The sequence below is a fragment of the Pelophylax lessonae genome (genome assembly GCF_965119305.1).
Source record: "Pelophylax lessonae genome assembly, chromosome: 9".
Lineage (NCBI taxonomy): Eukaryota > Metazoa > Chordata > Amphibia > Anura > Ranidae > Pelophylax > Pelophylax lessonae.
Genome location: NC_138776.1, coordinates 213,772,022 through 213,792,897, shown reverse-complemented (window position 1 = coordinate 213,792,897; position 20,876 = coordinate 213,772,022). Strand labels below are relative to the sequence as shown.

Genomic DNA, 20,876 nt, shown 5'->3' with positions numbered 1-20,876 from the left:
TACTTTAAAATTAAACAGTTCATTGATTTTGTGCTTGTATACTTATCAGTGTCAATAGTCCACTGTGTGAAATTATTTAATTATGTTTTCTATCACTGATATGGTATCCTAAATGTTTTTCATATTCTGTTATATGTAACATGCATATAGAAACGAATATTCCTAATCCCTTAAAGTGTAACTCCACTTTTGTTGAGAAAAAAAACAGTCCCCTCCCGGGTGATCTATGTACATTGCAAGGATTATAACAAACTTTGTTGCAGATTCCTACCTTTTGTTATTCTGAAGAAATCCCTGCTTGTTCCACTGTGCTGAGTGGGTCTAATGGGAGTGGTTTCATAATTATCTATCAGCTGTGGCAGCTGCAGGGCACTAATGAGGAAATCTGCTGGGCCTACATCCCTTTTAGACGGGTTCCTATTGGGCGTATCTCCCCAAAATCGCATTTTTGTTGGAGGGGATGCCAGAAATCTGACTTGTATCTTAGTGTAGACTTCTGGGAAAATTGGGGAGCCAATCACACAAGCAGGAAATTATGTTTCTGGGGTGTGGTCAGTACACATTCTGTGTACAGAACAGCTCCAGGTAGCCATATTGCATTGTATTTTCAGAAAATTACAATGCCTGCAGATTGAAAAGGAAAGGTAATTTTTAATACCATTCAATTACAATATGATTTGTGTCGCAATTGTATACACTATATTATTTTTTCTTTATTTGCAATTTTTTCCCCCCACGAAAGTGGAGTTACCCTTTAAATCAATATAGTAGACTTGCATGGCTTGTAAAACATTTTATTTGCTTATATAACAACTGAGTTATCACGTTATTGGTCTGTAGAACATTTTGTATGTTTGCAAAACTTAGGTTTCTATGGATTGCATGAGGGAGATTTAGATAAAGTTTTCAGACTGCCGACAACTACCTATATTGGGGGTAATGAAACGTCCCTGTCGCTGAGAGAGATCATTAGAAGATTGGAGGTAAATGATTTTTCTTTAAAACAGAATGCCATACTTTTGATAAAAAGTACCATACATCTAAAACATTTGTCACATGTATATGAAAAAATGTTGCTAGAACTGCACTATATGACACCATATATCAATTTGGAAAATACGTTTTCCTTAAAGCGGAGTTCCACCCTAATTTTGAACTTTACACCATAAATAATAATAAAACATTCTAAAAACGAATTAGATTATTATAATTTTTTTTTTGTTTCACTTACCTTATTTTTATGAAAATAACTTACCTTCCTGCTACTTGCTCCTTATGTGGCCGCGGCCCCTGATGTAATTTCCTGCTTTGCATTGACTCCTGGGAAATGAGTGTCATCAATCCCAGGAGTCAATGTGCCTGCACCGGTGTCCCTCGTCACTTCCGGTGCAGACACGAGAACAGCTTCTGGGCATGCGCAATGACAAGGAATCCGGCTGTGGGATGACGCGCCTGAACCGGAAGTGACGAGGCATGGCATTCTGGGACTCCGAAATCCAGCAAGAGGGACAAGAAGAGGGACACTGCGGCTTCAGCTGCCCACACCGCAGATGGCCGTGCTGGACAAGAAATTTACAAGGTAAGGAATTCTTCTTACAGGTACACTAAACAGGGGACAGTTTAGAGGCTATCGTTGCTTAAATGCACTAGCCCTGACTGTTCTAGGGATATTTTTATGTAAAAAAAAAAAAAAAATTTGGGTGGAACTCCGCTTTAATGTAAGGACTCACTCAGATGGAAGATTAGTGGTGTCCTTCTTTCCGAGTCACTGGCAGTTGCATGTGCATCCACCTCAGAGCTGCGTGCAAGCAGCCCATGGAGGTGGATGCACATGCAATGCCGACATGGACACAGTTGCATTTCAATGCTTGACATGGGGGCAGGAACGGGGTACACAGATCCGAAAGCAGAGGATCTGCTTTCGGATCCGTACATTCGCTCCTGCCCACATGTCAAACTTTGACATGTAAGTGTGTCCATGCTGCTGGTGCTGCTTGTTCATCCACATCTATGGGCCCTCTGCATGCATCTTTGAGGTGGATGCACATGCATATGGCAGCAGCTCTGTATGGAGGACAACGCCTGAATGAGCCTTTACTCTGCCCACTTATACTCAGCTTTACTGTGCTCCTGTGCCACTTTCTTGCTCTTTAGGAGCTGACTTCATATAACTGATACCTTTGTGTATGGGGGATCATGTTATCTTCTTCCATGATGCAAAACTTTTACCTGATGGAGGAGGTAACATCAACAATTCTATGTAAACGCCAACAAGAAAATTAATACTGCAGGCCACTGGTGCAGCAGGGGAGCAAAGTTAAGGTGAATTAGGGGGTGGATATCAACGAGACTCTCTCATTTTGCTCATGTGTTCTCTTTAAATGGCATAAATGAAGGCATAATCCAACAGGCATAGGTCTTGTAGTGTCAAATCCAGGTAGCAGAACTGAGAACTTGGGTGCAGAGATCTCATTACGTGAGTTCAGAGAAATCACTCCAGTGGGCAAGTCATATATTTTTATCAGAAAATAGGGAAAAACTGTTTCTGTATGCAATAGACATTATTGACCAAATGAACCAAACATACCAGTCACTAGCCATCTCCTAGTCACACATCAGGTAAGAGCAGTTTGCATCCTCCCAGCCCCACCAAGGACCAGTCACTAGCATCAGCCTGAATATAAACGATAACCAAATGAGCAAAAAAAAGAACATAAAAAATAATAATGAAACAAAAGAAATGAAACCGGTGTTAAAGAAACCCAATACAAACAACAAAAGAACAAGGAAAAAAAATTAAAAAAAATAAAGAATAAATAAATAATAAAAACATAAATAATAAAAAAATAAAATAAAGGATGATGAAATTTGTTTATTTTTGATATACTGTGTATGGCTATGCCATCTGGGTCATTTCTTTTACTCTTTGTTTTTTTTACTACACCAGTCGTTGCATGGGTGGTGGGCATATGTTTCTTGTGTCTTTTTCTTCAGTTGGCATTTGTTTATTTTTTACTGCAATTTATACGTTTATATAATCATGTTTTTTTTTAGATTTTGGTCCTGGTTGCTGAGCCCTCCTCTGTGGTTTGGTCACTTCCCTTTGGGGTTATCCGCTATCTTTTTGCGGGTCCTCCACGTCTGGGATACTGTTGTGTTCTTCCTCCTTGATTGAAAACAATGCCATTAGTATTGCTATACCAGTAGGGAGTAAATGTCTCCTAAATGTCTCCATATATTTTATTATTAATATATGAGTTTGTTGTTCATGAAAATAATGTTTATCTTTGTAATTACCAACACAGTGTATCTCCTGAAGAAGCAAAAACAGCGACACATTGGGATTCTATAGCTATTGAGGTCCCACTAAGCAAAGCCAATATTTTTGTATTTGTATTATCTTGGCCTATTTTGTACTGATAGGGACAAGGGACTGGGAGCTGGTTAGTTTCTGGTATATTTCCATACATTTTGTCAAAAATGTTTATTGCATACAGAAATGTTTTCTAAAATTTTGTACACAATAAAATATAAACTTTTTAAACTGCATTTATGTCTGTCTATTCCTAAGAGGACATGGCACCATTAAAGTCCCACGTTCTATTCCCTTTTTTTTTTTTTAGGTACGTGGTGTCTATATCAACTTACACCATACGTTTAATAAGTCATATATTTTTTTCACCAATACCAAATCTAAAATATCAGCTGTTGGTGGAGTGACTTTAGTTATACAGTCAGTGGCAAAAGTATTGGCACCCCTCTTTTTTTCCCCCAAAAATCCTCGTTACATATTCTTATAAATAATAAAACGAATAAAAAAATGATAACTTTATTATTGCCGCTAATTATAAGTTAACCGCTTGCCGACCAACCACCGTAGCTTTACTGCAGCAGGTTAGCTCTGTTCCGCGAAATGACGTACCTGTATATTGCTTCGCGGGACTGCTAGTGGGGGAACGCGCATGCCTATTGGCCACAGGGGGGGGCAATCAGCTGGTCCAGCGGCCGCGATTGCCGCAGGCCCCTTCTATCGCTTACCTTGAAGACAGAATGGCGGTCTGCTGTTGTAAACACGGCAGACCGCTGTTCTGTTAGTTATGAACGCAGGGATCATGTGTTCCTCTTATTTAGGAACACAGGTCTCTATGTTCATGCAGCAAGTCCACCCCCCCACACCTAGCACCCCCTAGGGACACATTTAACCCTTTTACCGCCCTTGGTGTTAACCCCTTCCCTGCCAGTGTCATTAGTACAGTAACAGTGCATATTTTTTTAGCAGTGATTACTGTAGTAATGTCCCTGGTCCCCCAAAAATGTCAGTTAGGGGTCCAATCTGTCTGCCGCAATGTTGAAGTCCTGCTAAAAACCGCAGATTGCCACCATTACTACTAAAAAGTAATATATATATATATATATATATATATATATATATATATATAGATATATATATATATATACATATATATATCTATATATATATATATATCTATATATATATAGATATATATATATATATATATATATATATATATATATATATATATCTCTATCTATCTATATATATATATAGATATATATATATATATATAACAATGATGTGAAAATGGATGGTGCGCTTTATCTAAGTGATTATGTACAGTATGATGTGCAAGTAACTCACATATGCAAATTCAAATTAAACAAAGTAATAAGAAGAAAAATGTGATTAAATAAAGTCCCAAACACAACGTGTCTATATGCTTAAAAAAAAAAACAATCCAGTGATATAAATGATGACAGATGGTGATGAACTCAAATGGTGACTTTGATTCCCTCCACCTGATGGAATTCCTCCTTACCGGACGGAAGGAAAGTAAGTGCTCTTCTTTGCAAAAACAGACAATCCCTGTGCTCAAACCAAAATTAGTGCTCTCCACCGTGCATGCAAAGTAACCTGCTGGGCCTCTTACCAGATAGGTATGAATAAAGCACTCTGCCACAATACTCCCAGAAGAGTGTATCTCTTTGTCCAGATGATGATAGCAGCCACTTGGTGAGATTCCACAGAAAGATCGTATCACTCCAGCATAACATGTAAAGGAATGACCACTGATAGTGTATTACCCTTGATACATCGTTTATTAAAATAAAATATGCACTTACATGTTATGCTGACAGAATTCGCAGGTAAGTTATTAAAGCGGTGAGGGATTCCTATGATGCCTGGGTCCGGCTGCAGCCCAGACCCCGAGCGACGTGGTGACGGCATGCCTCCTGTCTGACGCGTTTCCACCGATTGGTTATCTTCAGAGAAAGGAGGTTCTCGTGCGCCGCCACTTCCGTCCTATTTATTCTAAAGGGAGCCGCGTCACTTCCGGTGTCAGCAGAGAAAGGCTCCGGAAGTCTCTTGTGGGTCCCTCTGCTTAAGCTTTCTAATGCATCTTTTTAGTATTCTTGGCCAAATATCAGACTTATCTACTAAATGGTGTTTCAGATGGAGCAGTGTATTCACAGTATTGCAATGAATCACTATGAATTGAATGCTTGCCCTTCTTATATCGACTCCTCCATATCGGCCACTAATGTTAAAAATAGGGTATTGCAAAATTAAAAGTGGGGAATAAATCATCCCACTTCCACTCTTATTATTCAATCGGGATTAAAATTAAGACCATTGTATTGGACCTATATAAAAATATATACAATTCCGACAATGACTGACATTATACTTCCTGTTTGTGGTGACAACTGAATAACAAATTGCAATACTTTTCAAGCATTATTAAAGCAAGACCAATTATCCAAGAATGTATGTGTCACCATGACGCGGCTCCCTTTAGAATAAATAGGACGGAAGTGACGGCGTGCGAGAACCTCCTTTCTCTGAAGATAACCAATCGGTGGAAACGCGTCAGACAGGAGGCGTGCCGTCACCACGTTGCTCGGGATCTGGGCTGCAGCCGGACCCGGGCATCATAGGAATCCCTCACCGCTTTAATAACATACCTGCGAATTCTGTCAGCATAACATGTAAGTGCATATTTTATTTTAATAAACGATGTATCAAGGGTAATACACTATCAGTGGTCATTACTTTACATGTTATGCTGGAGTGATACGATCTTTCTGTGGAATCTCACCAAGTGGCTGCTATCATCAGACAGAGAGATACACTCTTCTGGGAGTATTGTGGCAGAGTGCTTTATTCATACCTATCTGGTAAGAGGCCCAGCAGGCTACTTTGCACGCACGGTGGAGAGCACTAATTTTGGTTTGAGCACAGGGATTGTCTATTTTTGCAAAGAAGAGCACTTACTTTCCTTCCGTCCGGTAAGGAGGAATTCCAACAGGTGGAGGAAATCAAAGTCACCATTTGAGTTCATCACCATCTGTCATCATTTATATCACTGGATTGTTTTTTTTTTTATAGGTTATATAGATTTTTATAGATAGCATATAGACATGTTGTGTTTGGGACTTTATTTAATCACATTTTTCTTCTTATTACTTTGTTTAATTTGAATTTGCATATGTGAGTTTCTTGCACATCATACTGTACATAATCACTTAGATAAAGCGCACCATCCATTTTCACATCATACATTTAATTTATCTGGGAGCAGCTTATCACAGACCAGCGCACTTTTTCACATACACAATATATATAGCAATGACCTAAATCATTCCCCTAGATTGTAGACTCGATAACTTTTGTGCAAACCAATCAATATACACTTATTGGGATTTTTCTTTACCAAAAATATGTAGCAGAATACAAATTAGCCTAAAATGATGAAAAAAAAATTGATTTTTAAATTGTATTTATTGGAAATGTTATATAGCAGAAAGTAAAAAACATAGTTTTGTTTTAGAATTGTCGCTCTGTTTTTGTTTTTTTTTGTTTAATAAAAATCGCAGAGATGTTCCAATACCACCAAAAGAAAGCTCTATTTGTGGGGGAAAAAGGACATCAATTTTATTTGGGTGCAGTGTCGCACGACCACACAATTGTCAGTTAAATTAACGCAGTGCCCTATTGCAAAAAATGGCTTGGTCTCTAAGGGGGTAAATCCTTCTGGTCCAGAAGTGGTTAAATTGGTTGTGTAACGGATCTTAGTATCCCAGGTGGGCACATCCGCCGGACCTGTGTCTCCTGTCCTCCAAACGCACTCACAGCCTGCGGAGAAGCCAGGGCCGGCCTTAGGTGTTCAGGCGCCCTGTGCGAGCTAATCCTGTGGCGCCCCCCCGCACGCGCGCAGTTTCTTGCACCTTTTATGCACTTTATTTGACTTTTCTTTTTTATGATCACTAATAACTTAGCCCCCCTTACATCAGAGACCCCCCACACATCAGAGACCCCCCACACAAAGTGCCCCTTCATTTAGAGCCCCCCTCACATCAGAGACCCACCTCACATCAGAGCCCCCCTCACATCAGAGACCCCCCACACAAAGCCCCCCTCACATCACAGACCCACCTCACATCAGAGACCCCCACACAAAGCCCCCCTCACATCAGTGACCCCACACACAGAGCCCCCTTACATTAGAGACCCCCCACACAAAGCCCCCCTCACATCAGAGACCCCCCACACAAAGCCCCCCTCACATCAGAGACCCCCCACACAAATCCCCCCTCACATCAGAGACCCCCCACACAAAACCCCCCTCACATCAGAGACCCCACACACAGAGCCCCCTTTCATCAGAGACCCCCACACAAAGCCCCCCTTACATCAGAGACCCCCCCACACATCAGAGACCCCCCACACAAGGCCCCCTTACATCAGAGACCCCCCACACAAAGCCCCCTTACATCAGAGACCCCCCACACAAAGCCCCCCTAACATCAGAGATCCCCCCACACATCAGAGACCCCCACACAAAGCCCCCCTCACATCAGAGACCCCCAACACAAAACCCCCCTCACATCAGAGACCCCACGCACAGAGCCCCCTTTCATCAGAGACCCCACACACAGCCCCCCTTACATCAGAGACCCCCCCCCGCACATCAGAGACCCCCCACACAAAGCCCCCCTTACATCAGAGACCCCCCCACACATCAGAGACCCCCCACACAAATCCCCCCTTACATCAGAGACCCCCTTACATCAGAGAGCCCCCTTACATCACAGAACCCCACACAAAGCCCCCTTACATCAGAGCCCCCCACATCAGAGAGCCCCCCTTACATCACAGACCCCCCACAAAAAGCCCCCTTACATCAGAGCCCCCCCCCACACAGAGCCCCCCCACATCAGAGAGCCCCCCTTACATCACAGACCCCCCCACAAAAAGCCCCCTTACATCAGAGCCCACCCCCCCCACATCAGAGACAGCCCCCCACATCAGAGAGCCCCCCTCACACAGAGCCCCCAACATCAGAGACCCCCCTTACATTTTTTTTGAGACCTCACTTACCTCACGCTGTCTGCTCTGCAGCTTTTTTTTTCTTTAAACTTCCCGCCCACACATCCCCGGGGAGTGTGGGCGGGGTAGGAGGAGGAGGAGAAGGGCGGGGCGAGGAGGAGCTGACGATCCCTGCAGGGAGGAGGGAATCTGTCACCGTGGTGGATCTGAGGCTGAGCTGTGTGTGATACACAGCTCGCCTCAGACTGTCAGCACAGCACTGCAGTAGGTGAGGTGACCGAGGCACAGCGGGAGGTAAGCGGCGGCCGCGGCCTGTGTTGATCCTGTCCAGGCCGCAGTCGCCGCTTACCTCCCGCTGTGCCTGATCTTCTGCGAGCTGTGATGGCCGTACGGCGCCCTTGTTGCCCATGGCGCCCTGTGCGGCCGCACGGCTCGCACACCCCTAAGGCCGGCCCTGGGAGAAGCCATACCCAGCCCGTAACCCCTCAATCATGAGACAATCCTCACAGGTGTTGAGGGTTAACCATGCAGAGCTTAAACTGGGGGGGAAGGGGACAAGGACCAGCCAATGGGAATGGAACATTTGTACATTGAAACAGGCAGTCTTTATACACACCCCCTGCGGAGAGATGTCTCCAGCCCAGACCATTGTCTGTGTCATGAATCCACACAATTAGACACAGAAACAGGAGGGGGGGGGATGGGGGGAGAAGGGCTGTAGCATTACATTAAGTCAATGCCCTGAGTCATGCCATCTTCAGCTGTTCAGAAGATGAATAGAGGGAACATAAAATGAAATAAAAGGCAATGACCCCAGGTCTCTTATGGCCCATAATCTGTCGGTAGGAGGCTTGCGCACAGTCCCCTCCAAAACACACAGTGACAGTGGGTTCTGTCACATTTCTTCCCTTTTAAAAACAGACTAACGAGGTTCCTGACCCTCAACTGGTCTGGACCTGCGTTAGTCACAAACTTCCACCCCAGGCAACCAGGAAAAGTAAAAATACGACTCTGGCACTGGGGAGCAAAACCGCACATAGGGTCTCCCATGAATAAAAACAGCCGCTGCAGAGTGGGAACAGCTGTCTGCACTCCTCTGATCCAGGGCAGGGTTGCAGATATTGGAGGAAGCTGAATAATCCTCTGCCCTGATGCCAGCGCTTCCACTGGTAGGGAATGTAGGCTGGTAGGGCTATGCATTTGGGGAGAAAATGGTACTTGCTTTTCTCCTGGTGTAGTTACCAGCCGCTGAGAAGGTATCTTGCAGGGACTGTCTCCCGGATTCTTCATCTCTGGTTCTGATGCTGGGCAGAGACCATCAGCGCTCTCTCCTGTAGCCAGCACTTCTGCTGGGGGGATAAACACTGGGGTAGTGTCCAAGTGCTGGGGAAACGGCTCACTGAGGTCATCCCTTGGACTCCCTGGATCTAACTCTGAGGGTGGGCAGAGGCCAGTGGCTCTCTGCCCCGTAGCCAGCGCTTCTGCTGGGGGGATAAACATTAGGGTAGTGTCCAAGTGCTGGGGAAACGGCTCACTGAGGTCATCCCTCGGACTCCCTGGATCTAACTCTGAGGGTGGGCAGAGGCCAGCGGCACTCTGCCCCGTAGCCAGCGCTTCTGCTGGGGGGATAAACATTGGGGTAGTGTCCAATTGTTGGGGAGGGAGAATTGCTTCCTCTACTCCTGGTGGGGATATCTGCTGTTGGAAAAACAGCTCACGCAGATCCTCTCTCAGACTCTCCGGATCCAACTCTTTTTCTGATGCTGGGCAGATGCCAGGGGCACTCTGCCCTGTAGCCAGCGCTTCTGCTGGGGCACCAGATGAGATACTCTGGTCTTGCTGCTGATCACCATTTCCCAGCCTTCCAGCGCCTGTCTCAACTCCCCCTTCTGAGACCTTCCTGCTATTAGCTTGTCTCGCTGCCTGGGGGACCTCCGGTGCGTTCCGGCATTCTAACGCTCGCAGTGCCCTCTGTATCATCGCTGCTTCTTCCATTGCGGTTAGGACGGAAAAATGCAGGGTCACCCCTGGCCCCATTTGCTTCTCATCTTCGTGACTGTCTGCTATTTCTCTCGGACAGTCCCAGGCAACGGGAGCCATGCCAGGCTGCTGATCACCGTCAAACAGCCGCTTGTAGGCAATCTCGAGCTCCCATTCCTGCTCAACCAGGAACTTCAATTCCTCCAGGTCACACTCCTCTTCAGGGAGGTCCAGCACCTCACCTCGGAAATCCAGAATGTGTTCCAGCCGCCACTCCTCATCGCTCCCAAAGTCTGGGTCTCCGTACATTTTTTGATGGAGCAGCCCCACGCCGCCATAGCCAACGCCTTCTGTTGGGCTGCCATCTGCTGTACCTGGCCACAGTTGAGCCGCGAACCACCGGAGGGCTCTGTAGCTGGCGTCCAGCCTCATTTCCTCCTGGACCAATTTTCTGAGCTCCGTCTTCCCTTCATCTCGTGGTCGTTACCTCAGGAACACCTCTCGCGCACTGTACTGCGTCCGGTACATCTCTGTGGAGGAGGGAAGGATCTCCCCCTGATGGTGCCGCTCGTGGCTTAGCGCCTCATGCCAGAGTTGCCGGCGGATCACATCCTCCCAGCCGAGCATGGTGTGCTATGTCGCTGGTCCCCGATGGTGCTTCCGCATGCCTGGCAGCCTCCTCCCGAACTCCGCTCTCATGCTGGCTGGTCCCCGTATCACTCCTCGGCAGCTGCCCAGATCTTGAATCCTGGTGGTGGTTTGGATGTCCTGGACTGCAGGAGACATCCCTCCACTGCCACCAATGTAACGGATCTTAGTACCCCAGGTGGGCACATCCGCCGGACCTGTGTCTCCTGTCCTCCAAACGCACCCACAGCCTGCGGAGAATCCATACCCAGCCCGTAACCCCTCAATCACGAGACAATCCACACAGGTGTTGAGGGTTAACAATGCAGAGCTTAAACTGTTTATTACATTCCAAGACATACAGTTTTACACACAGTTAGGGAAACTCCCCTTAGCCTTGCCACAGGGGGGAAGGGGACAAGGACCAGCCAATGGGAATTGAACATTTGTACATTGTACATTAATACACACCCCCTGCGGAGAGATGTCTCCAGCCCAGACCATTGTCTGTGTCATGAATCCACACAATTAGACACAGAAACAGGAAGGGGGGGTGGTGGGGGGAGAAGGGCTGTAGCATTACATTAAGTCAATGCCCTGAGTCATGCCATCTTCAGCTGTTCAGAAGATGAATAAAGGGAACATAAAATGACATAAAAGGCAATGTACCCAGGTCTCCAGTATCTTCTGGCCCATAATCTGTCGGTAGGAGGCTTGCGCACAGTCCCCTCCAAAACACACAGTGACAGTGGGTTCTGTCACAGGTTGTAAACACTAAAGGTTTTTACCCGAATGCATTCTCTGCATTAAGGTAAAAAAACTTGCACTGTCTGTTCCACAACACTTACCCGAGTCCTTTATCGTTCCAGTACTGTGCCTTGCTGCAGGTCTTCTCTCCCTTTTTTTACCAGTCTCACAGACTTTGCTGACAGCAGAGAGACCCATTAACCTCCCTGGAGGTCTGATTATGTCAGGATTTCTGTGCTAAAAGCGGTACATTGTTTTGCATGGAAATCTGTTGTTCTATATTTTAAAACTCGCCTTCCCCTGCGATTCCCCACCGTCCTCCCCCGCCGTCCTCCCGCTGTCCTCCTGCTGTGTGCTCTGCCGATGCCGACACCTGTCTTCCGGTCCCTTCTCTGTGAGCATTGCGACGCAGGGGGGTGGAACCAGTGGCAATTTCTAAAATGTAAGTAAACCAAATGACATGATACCAAGTTGTGATCCTAACGGATTACACTTTATCATGCCATTTCACCTGGTGACTTTTCCAGTGCCCTGCCTGTGCTTTTCCAGTTCTTTGTGCCTGGAAAATATAGAACGACAATGGTGTCCAAAAATCGTTCTTTTTGCGCAAAATCGCTTTTGGACGAACTGGAAAACAGCGACAGCAAAATGAAGCTACTTGAAGAACTGAGCAATAGCGATTCGTGGGAAAATTCGTTACCGGTACGGAAAGTGACAACAGCGACGATTCTGATGTCTCTTTCTGGCACATCGCTCCGTTGGAAATTCTGAAGAATCATTTGATATACTTCCCAAATTCCACAAGCTATGTGCCAGAAAGAGACATTAGATTTGTCGCTGTCATCACTTTACGTACCTGAAGTGTAATCCTTTAGGATCACAACTTTGTATCATGTCATTTGTGTATTTCAATTTTGAATTTGCCGCCGGTTCCACCCCCCTGCGTCGCAACGCTCGCAGGGAAGGGAACCGGAGGACAGGTGACGGCATCTGCTGAGCACAGAGCGAGAGGACAGCAGGAGGATGGGGAGAAGACGGCGGGGAATCACAGGGAAGGTAAGTTTCAATAAACTATTAGATGGGCACCTTAAAGACCACAACATATAGGGGTATACAATGTACAGTTAACAGCAATCACACACACATCATAGGTTGAACTGGACTGACTGATGTCTTTTTTCAACCTCACAAACTATGTAACTATGTAAGTATTATTCTTGGGTAATCCTGAGTGTGGCTCGGGGTTACCGCTTTTGGTACTGAAAATTAACCCCGAGCCCCACACGGGAATACCACTAGGGAGGTTAAGGAGGTAGTGGGGGACAGGGCTGAGCCATGGTGTGTGTGCCTAGAGATCAGTACCGAGACAACGTTGTTTAGCTCCCAGGACAAGAATCCAGAACTGTGTCCCTCTCCCCCACTGATACATGCTGCGTCTCTTCTTTGCCCCCTTGCGTCACTGTTCCCTGGGCAGTTTCCTCTCCTTCCAACCCCTTGTGCGGGCCCTGCTATAGATTCACAAAGCCTGGCTTTGAAGCAAGCTTGCATGTCTGCCTCCATAGCAAGCTGCTTGCTGTGGGGGCAGACACAGAAGAGGAGAAGCCCAGGGCAATAGTGGGGGACCCCAAAAGAGCAGGTTCTAGGCTGCTCTGTGCAATAACATTCAATGTAATTAGTATCACAGGCGTCTCCAATCTCCTAATCAATCAGTAAGCCTATTTGAATGAAGAAATGTACTCCAAAGAAAAGCAAATATGTCCGAGGAGTAGACAAGCATGGTTTAAACTACAAAACTGTCTCCAAAGATTTTCAGGTTTCGCTGACCATGGCTTCTTTTACCATCATGAATTTGGGACTGTAGCCAGCCTCCCTAGATGTCGCTGCAAGAGGAAAATGAGCCCTAGATTGTGCAGAAGCATAACCCAAATGGTGAAAAAAGAACAAAGGAAAACTTTAAAGGTTTAACAATAATAAGAATAACCTTTCATTTCTGTCTGAATTAAAGTTGCCACCATGATATTAGGCCTAAGATTACCCCACCTCTAAAAGACAGACACAAAAAAAAATCAGACTTGAGTCTGCTATAATGCATGTTGAAAAGCCACAGCCGCTCAGGGAGACTGTCCTTTGAACAAATTAAACAAGGTTAGAGCTTTACGATAAATACCAAGAAACCCATGATAACAGAAGAAAGTCTAACGTAAAACATTCAGACTTTTCCAAAATGTTAAGGGGTTACTTTGCTACCAATAGAAAATCAGAACATTACTAAGGTATTGTGGAGCAAAACATGCCAAATGGTAAAAAGTTCTGTCTCAGTTGCAGGGCATGGCACTATGATTAAAACCATACATCTAAGAATGGTTGAAAATGAAACACTGGATTGTTTTGAAGTGGTCCTGAACTGAATCCAATAAAACATCTTTGGGAAAAGGAGCTGAAACATAGTTTGGGGAGGAACCCACCAAGCCTAAAACAACTGGAGCAGTTTGCTCGATAAAGTTCTCTATTGCAGTTATTGCCTCAAAGTATGTATTTAGGGGTAACAATTATTATGCCCTTTACATTTTAATTATTGTTTATTACTTGCAAGATTAGTTAAACCATAAAGCAAAGTATCTGCTCTATTGATTGTAGAATAAAAAATGCTGGTTCTATTTGTATGCTATACATGCTCTTGTGCCTTGCAGAATTCATACTGTCAACATATTGGGCTAGAATTCATGTTCATCAATGATGTGGAACAGTGCCAGTGGATTAGACAAAAATTTGAGACTCCTGGCATCATGAGGTTTACCAATGAAGAAAAAAGAACACTGTTAGCAAGATTAGTGCGCGCTACAAGGTATTTGATTATTCATTGTATGGTATTGTGAGCTTATTTTATAACGTTGTTATGAGTAGGGCTTGGCAGAGCAACACTGGAAAGCCACGGTGCCAGGATTCCCTGTAGAAAAAGTATGCAGATTGCTGATTATTGGTAGTTATCCCATAGGTTGGATTGTATATTGGAATGAGAATGGGAATATATGAAGACAGCCTGGGTTTGCTTTAGGAGTGCAAGATAACAGCAAAAAAGCTTAGTCATTTAATGTTGATAACTTAAAGGAGTTGTAAAGTCAGGAAGGTTTTAAGATAAAAAGTCTACTGTGTATAACAGCACCCCTTATACTTACCTGTGCTCCCCCTGTGTCCAGTGATGTCCACAAGTCCCTCAGCCATCTTGGGACTCTCCCTCCTGATTGACTGAGATACAGCTGTGGCGCCATTGGCTCCCACGGCTATCAATTAAAGTCAGTGAGCCAATCAGGAGAGAGAGGGGGCGGGCTGAACGTCAGCTCCGTATCTGAATGGATACACTGAGTCTAAGCTCGGCTCGGGTGCCCCCATAGCAAGCTGCTTGCTGTGGGGGCACTTGATAAGGAGGGAGGGGCCAGGAGCAGGAACAAGGAACCCGAGAAGAGGAGGATCCAGGATGCTCTGTGCAAAATCAACTCCACAGAGGAGACAAGTATAACAAAAAAACAAGACTTTACAATCACTTTAGGGAAACTGGCAGGCAGTAAGAGTAGTGGAACGGAAACAGGGAAACATAACCATGTAATGAAAGTCAGATCTTGGCATTACAAGACTTTCCTGTACTCAAAATGAGGAGTATAAAAGCTGCAACCTTGGAGATTATTTAAACCAAAAAAAAAAACCGGTAAACATAGGAAGATTTGATTGAAGTTAGCCCATGTGATAGAGCTGCATGATTCTGGATAAAATGAGAATCGCAATATTTTTGCTTAGAATGCGGATCACGATTCTCTCCCAATTCTCGGCATAACATCATCTTTTACATTATACAAAAAAAATAAAAAAATGGACTAACTTTAATGTTTAATTTTTTTAAATTCATCAAAGAGTATTTTTTCCCCCAAAAAAAATGCGTTTGAAAGGCCACTGCACAAATACAGTGTGACCTCAAATATTGCAACGACAGCCATTTTATTCTCTAGGGTCTCCGCTTAGGTGTTCTAAGTAATTTTCTAGCAAAAAAAGAAAAAGGCTCTGTTAACATTTGTTAATGGGGCTGTTAGAAGTTATATCTCGGCAATACTCCCCACAGCTGGGTGGCTGCTCTCATTTGGTTTAGGGCATACCGCCCTTCAACGAGCCATGGCAGTATGCAGGCAAAGAGGTGGGAAGAGAAGGGGTGGAGTTCAAAATCCCTCTAGGACCTTATGCATAGTTTGTAAAGCTTCACGTAAGGGTTAGATTAGTTCGAAATCCCTGCCATTATCTGGTATTTCCACTTTGTTTCAGGGGTTCCTCTGGGGAACAACTACAAGAATCGGGGCTCTCTAGCTGTTGACCTGGCCATTCATACCTGAATAAGAACATGGCAGTTCCAGTGGATGAGAATCTGGTCTTTAAAGATGCCATATACAAGAGTTTGGAGGCCCTCTTTAAAGCATCCTCCTTCTTGGTAGGATTGCAGTGGCTGTGGTGGGAGTTTGGAAACCTCTCAAATTTTGGTCAAGGCGTATGCTTTGTACTCGAGAAGAAGATTTAGGGGATCCTTGCCATATGGCAGTTCCTGGAAGAGTTTCCATACGACAGCTTTCTCAGTTGAGCTCCATGTCTGTCCAAACAAGACTTGGATTCCTTCATCTAGATGGGAGTACTGTGGGGAAAAGCATGCTCTGAACCATAAAGAAAATGGTGACAGATAAGATACTTGGGCCGCCCTCACAATTCAAGAAGAGCCTCTAGCTCTAAGCAGAAGCCCACATCCCAGTTCCATAAGAAGAATTGGACCCCCAAGTCCTCTGGATCCACAGACAAATCCTTTTTACAGTAAATGGGTGTCCCACCTTGTAAGGGTGGGGAGATGGCTTTGGCTCTGGAAGTCACAGGTGGCTCAGTCTACAGTGTGGTTTCTAGAGGTTACAAGGTAGAATTTCATTAAGTTCCTTCTCCCTGCTTAATGCGCTTGAGGGTATCTTTGGACCTATAAAATAAAGTGTCTTTCGTTGCAGCTCTGGAAAGGCTGCTGTCCCAGGAGGTTATCACACCTATGCCAGAAGAGAAGAGGTCTCATGGCTTCTATTCCAACCTTTTTATGATTACCAAGCCAATTCTGGACCTAAAAGGTCACATCAAATTCCTGAAGGTACAGAAATTCAGGATGAGGTCTATGCGGTCGATGATTGCCTTGCTTCATTTGGGAGACTTCCTAGTGTCAGTGGATATCAGGGATGTCTATTTACGCGTACAGATTTTCCAGCCTCACCAGTGGTTTCTGCAATTTGCAGTAAATCGCCACTACTAGTTTGTGACGTTACCTTTTGCTCTTTCCACTGCTCCCAGAGTGTTTACCAAGATGTTGCCGTCTGTTTTAGGTTTATTGAGGACCCAGGGCATTGCCATTGTGGGCTATCTGGACAATCTGCTCCTCAGGGTTCATTTGCTTTTGATGCTTCAGTTCATTTGGGAGCTGAATCATCCAAAGTTGGCTCTGGTTCCAACACAACATCTGGAGTATGTAGGATTATTCCTTGACAGGGTACAGGCAAAAGCACTGCTTCTTTCAGAGAGATGCCTGCCTCTTCAAACCCAGGAGGAGTCCCTGAAGTTGTTGGAAAGTCTCTCTAATCTGTATGAGGGTGCTGGGGAAGATGGTAGCTGCTTTCAATATGATCCCATATGCTCCATTTTTTTTATTCTAGAGCTCAATATTCTGTTGGTTTGAGACAAGCGCCAGGAGTCCCTGGATCAGCCAATGCATCTGACTGCCAAGGTCAGATCGGCTCTGGAACGGTGAGAAGTGAAATATCTTGAAAATGGATGCCAGTTTTCGGGTAGGGAACCTCACCGTTCAGGGAACATGGTCATCAGAAAAGCGGAGGGTGGCGATCAATGTCATCGAATTTCAGGCAATTCAGCTGGCTTTCATGCACTGTGACATACATCAGCCATAAAGGAGGGATATGTACATTAGTTCTGCTGCTTAGAAAGAACTTGACCTTGCCTTGGATGGAACTTCACATTTTGGCCTTTCTCAGCTATATTCATTCCTGGTGTAGAAGAGTGGCAGCTGACTTACTCAGCTGTCAACAGTTTAACCCGCCACTGGCCCTTCACCCATTTGCATACATTTTCTACAGTGGGACATGTTGGATGTGGATCTTTTAGCATCTAGATTTAGCAACAAGCTGGACAGGTTTGTGTCCCGGAGCAGAGAACATCAGGCATTTGCAGTGGATGCCCATATAAAAAAGGTGTAGGATGTTCTAGTGATTTCTGATCTCACCTGCTTGGCCAATAACAACTTGATATGCCACATTTGTAAATCTCTTGGCTGAGGAGCCGTGGGCCCTTCCAGTTTAACCAGACTTGCTGTCGCAGGGTCCGATCTGCCATCCTGCTTTATGGTCACTGGCTTTGATGGTGCAGTTGCTAAAGTCCCAGTCCTAAGGGACAGCCAGGAAAGGCCTCCTATTTCCTACGCTTCACAAGGCAAGAAATTCAAACTCCAGGAAGGTGTACCATTTATACATGGAAGGCTTACTTTGCCTAGTGTGAGGCTTGTAAGTTTTATCCACTAACCGTATGTTGTGGGTTGCATTTTGTCTATATTAAGAAGGGATAGATCTTGGCCATGGCCAATCTGATTCTCATTCCTTGGTAAAAGCCTCTGTGCAGAGTCTCACATGGATTGTTCCTTCTGTGCGGCCCCCTTTGTCTCCATGGGACCTCAAAGGATAAGTTCTCCTTTGGAATATGTTACATTTTCCAGCTCCTGCATTCTCCCCCCCCCAAATCCTCCCTCCCTGTGACAGCAGGCGGGGAATCTTCTCGGCACACTTGCTGTCAAAATTCAAAAACGGCATGGCTGTGCGGGACTTCGTTCACCCAGCTGCGTAATTTATACACAAACTTATGGGAATGGATGAACTACATCTACTGTCGGCCTCTGTGGTCGATTGCTTGTAGTCCTGAATGAACTGCGAGTAGTGTAGTACTTATAGTAAAGTTTTCTCTTATTATGATTGGGTTTTGAGCATGCTAGCCTTGCTGATGTGTTGTTCACCCCTTATGTTCAGTGCTTTGGGACATCCCAAGTAGTCATGAATATGAGGTGTCCTGCGATGTACCATTAAGAAAATAAGATTTTTGATTTACTTGTAAAATTTTTTTTCTTTTTGAGTACATCACAGGACATAGTGATCCCTGCCTTCATGTTTTGTTCCTCATTGCTTGCCACCAGTGTGCGGTTTGGCTAAGCTGGGAGGAGTTATTTGCCTTTTTTGCCATCATCCATTCACCTGAAGGTGTCAGCATAACACAAGTGGTCATAAATATGAAGTGCCCTGTGTCCTTTGATGTGCTTCAATAAAAGATTGTTTATATATTTATCAGACGCCATTGCCTTTAGCAAAGAGTTGTGATCTGTCAGGACATTCCAGCATGACCATTAAATATGGTCTGCCATTGATAGTTAAAATGTGACCTAGACGCGGTGAATGTAAGCAAATCTTTATATATGTATGAACGTTGCTATTATACATTCTTTTTGCAGTGTTGGCCATAATGCTGTACAGGTACATAGTTCAGAAGAGTGATTTACAAAGCATAAGGAACTCATAGGGCCCAGTCAGAAGTCATCTTTTACTACCCTGACCCCATGAAATTCAATTGCAGGATGTACTTTGAACATAATTGTTATTCTAGATTAACGGAGTGTTAGGAAGGAATGCTTTTCTGTCGAATATTAACAGACAAATTAACAAAGAATAATCTATATATCAATACACAGATCAGCAAGAAAAAAAATGTTACATTTGTCCTATTTTTTGCCAAGGATATTTCTCAATAACTGTATACATTTATTTAGGTATGCCTTGTGTACATTTTAATTAATTTACATTTTATCATTATTTGAAGGTTTGAGGATTTTCTAGCTCGTAAGTGGTCATCGGAGAAGAGATTTGGTCTGGAAGGCTGTGAAGTCATGATCCCAGCTTTAAAAATGCTCATTGATAAGTCCAGTGTCATGGGGCTGGAGTATGTCATCCTGGGAATGCCTCATAGGTGAGGTTATATATGTATACTGTACGCTGTGCTGATATTGAAAACAGTTTCTCAAATATATACAACGTTGTACAGCCATTCTTAGTTGGGCCATAAAAAATGGTGATTCATTGCTATAGGTTTAAAGGGTAACTCCACTTTCTTGAGGAAAAAAAAAATAGCAAATAAAGAAAAAATAATAGAGCGTATACAATTGCGACACAAATCATATTGTAATTGAATGTTATTAAAAATTACTTTTCCTTTTTAATCGTCAGTGTTGTAATTTTTTAAAAATGCAAAGCAAAATGACAACCTGAAGGTGTTCTGTACACAGAATGTGTACTGAACACACCCTAGAAATGTAATTTCCTGCTTGTGTGATTGGCGCACTGATTTTCCCAGAAGTCTGCACTAAGATAAAAGTCAGATTATTGGCATCCCCTGGAACAAAAATGTAATTTTTGGTGAGATACTCCCAATAGGAACATGTCTAAAGGGATGCAGGCCCAGCAACTTTCCTCATTAGTGCCCTGGAGCTGACACAGCTGAATGATAATTATGAAACCACTTCCATTAGACCCACTCAGCACAGAAACACAGAGGAACAAACAAGGATTTCTTCAGAATAACAAAAAGTAGGAATCTGTAGGAAGTTTGTTAAAATCCTTGAAATATACATAGATCACCCAAAGCGGAATGTTTTTTTCTAAACAAAAGTGGAGTTACGCTTTAAGGCTTGGAGCAATTTGGCTGCCAAACCCTGACAGCACTTTTTTTTTTTCCATCTCTAAACAATACTTTCTAGTACACCAGTTCAATGGGCTGGTATCTGTATTCCAGGAGGGTAATGAGTACCTACGTATGGAAATTCCTTCCCAGGAAAAACTCATTGGGAACACATCATAACTTTTCTCCAGCCTGGTCTGAATTAATGGTTGTCCCTGAGCACTATTAGGGATTAGATCTCCGCCTCAGCAAATCTTTCTCAAAGAGCCGCTTGCCTCTCATTCTTTGGTAAAAGCCTTTGTCACGAGTTCCACCTAAACGTCCACCTGTGACTTAGTGGAACTTCAATCTGATTCTGTCCTTTGAACCCGTCAGAGCTATTTTG

The 20,876-nt window shown here is 44.3% G+C and overlaps 1 protein-coding gene across 1 annotated transcript in view; it reads left to right on the top strand.

Moving 5' to 3' along the window:
• Positions 1–20,876, top strand: part of OGDHL (oxoglutarate dehydrogenase L) — a 302,089-nt gene that overhangs the window by 132,123 nt on the left and 149,090 nt on the right. Inside the window, exons 5-7 of the mRNA XM_082267472.1 lie at positions 868–983; positions 14,395–14,549; positions 19,637–19,783. Of these exons, the coding sequence (XP_082123598.1) occupies positions 868–983; positions 14,395–14,549; positions 19,637–19,783 (418 nt within the window). The remainder of the gene's footprint in view (positions 1–867; positions 984–14,394; positions 14,550–19,636; positions 19,784–20,876) is intronic.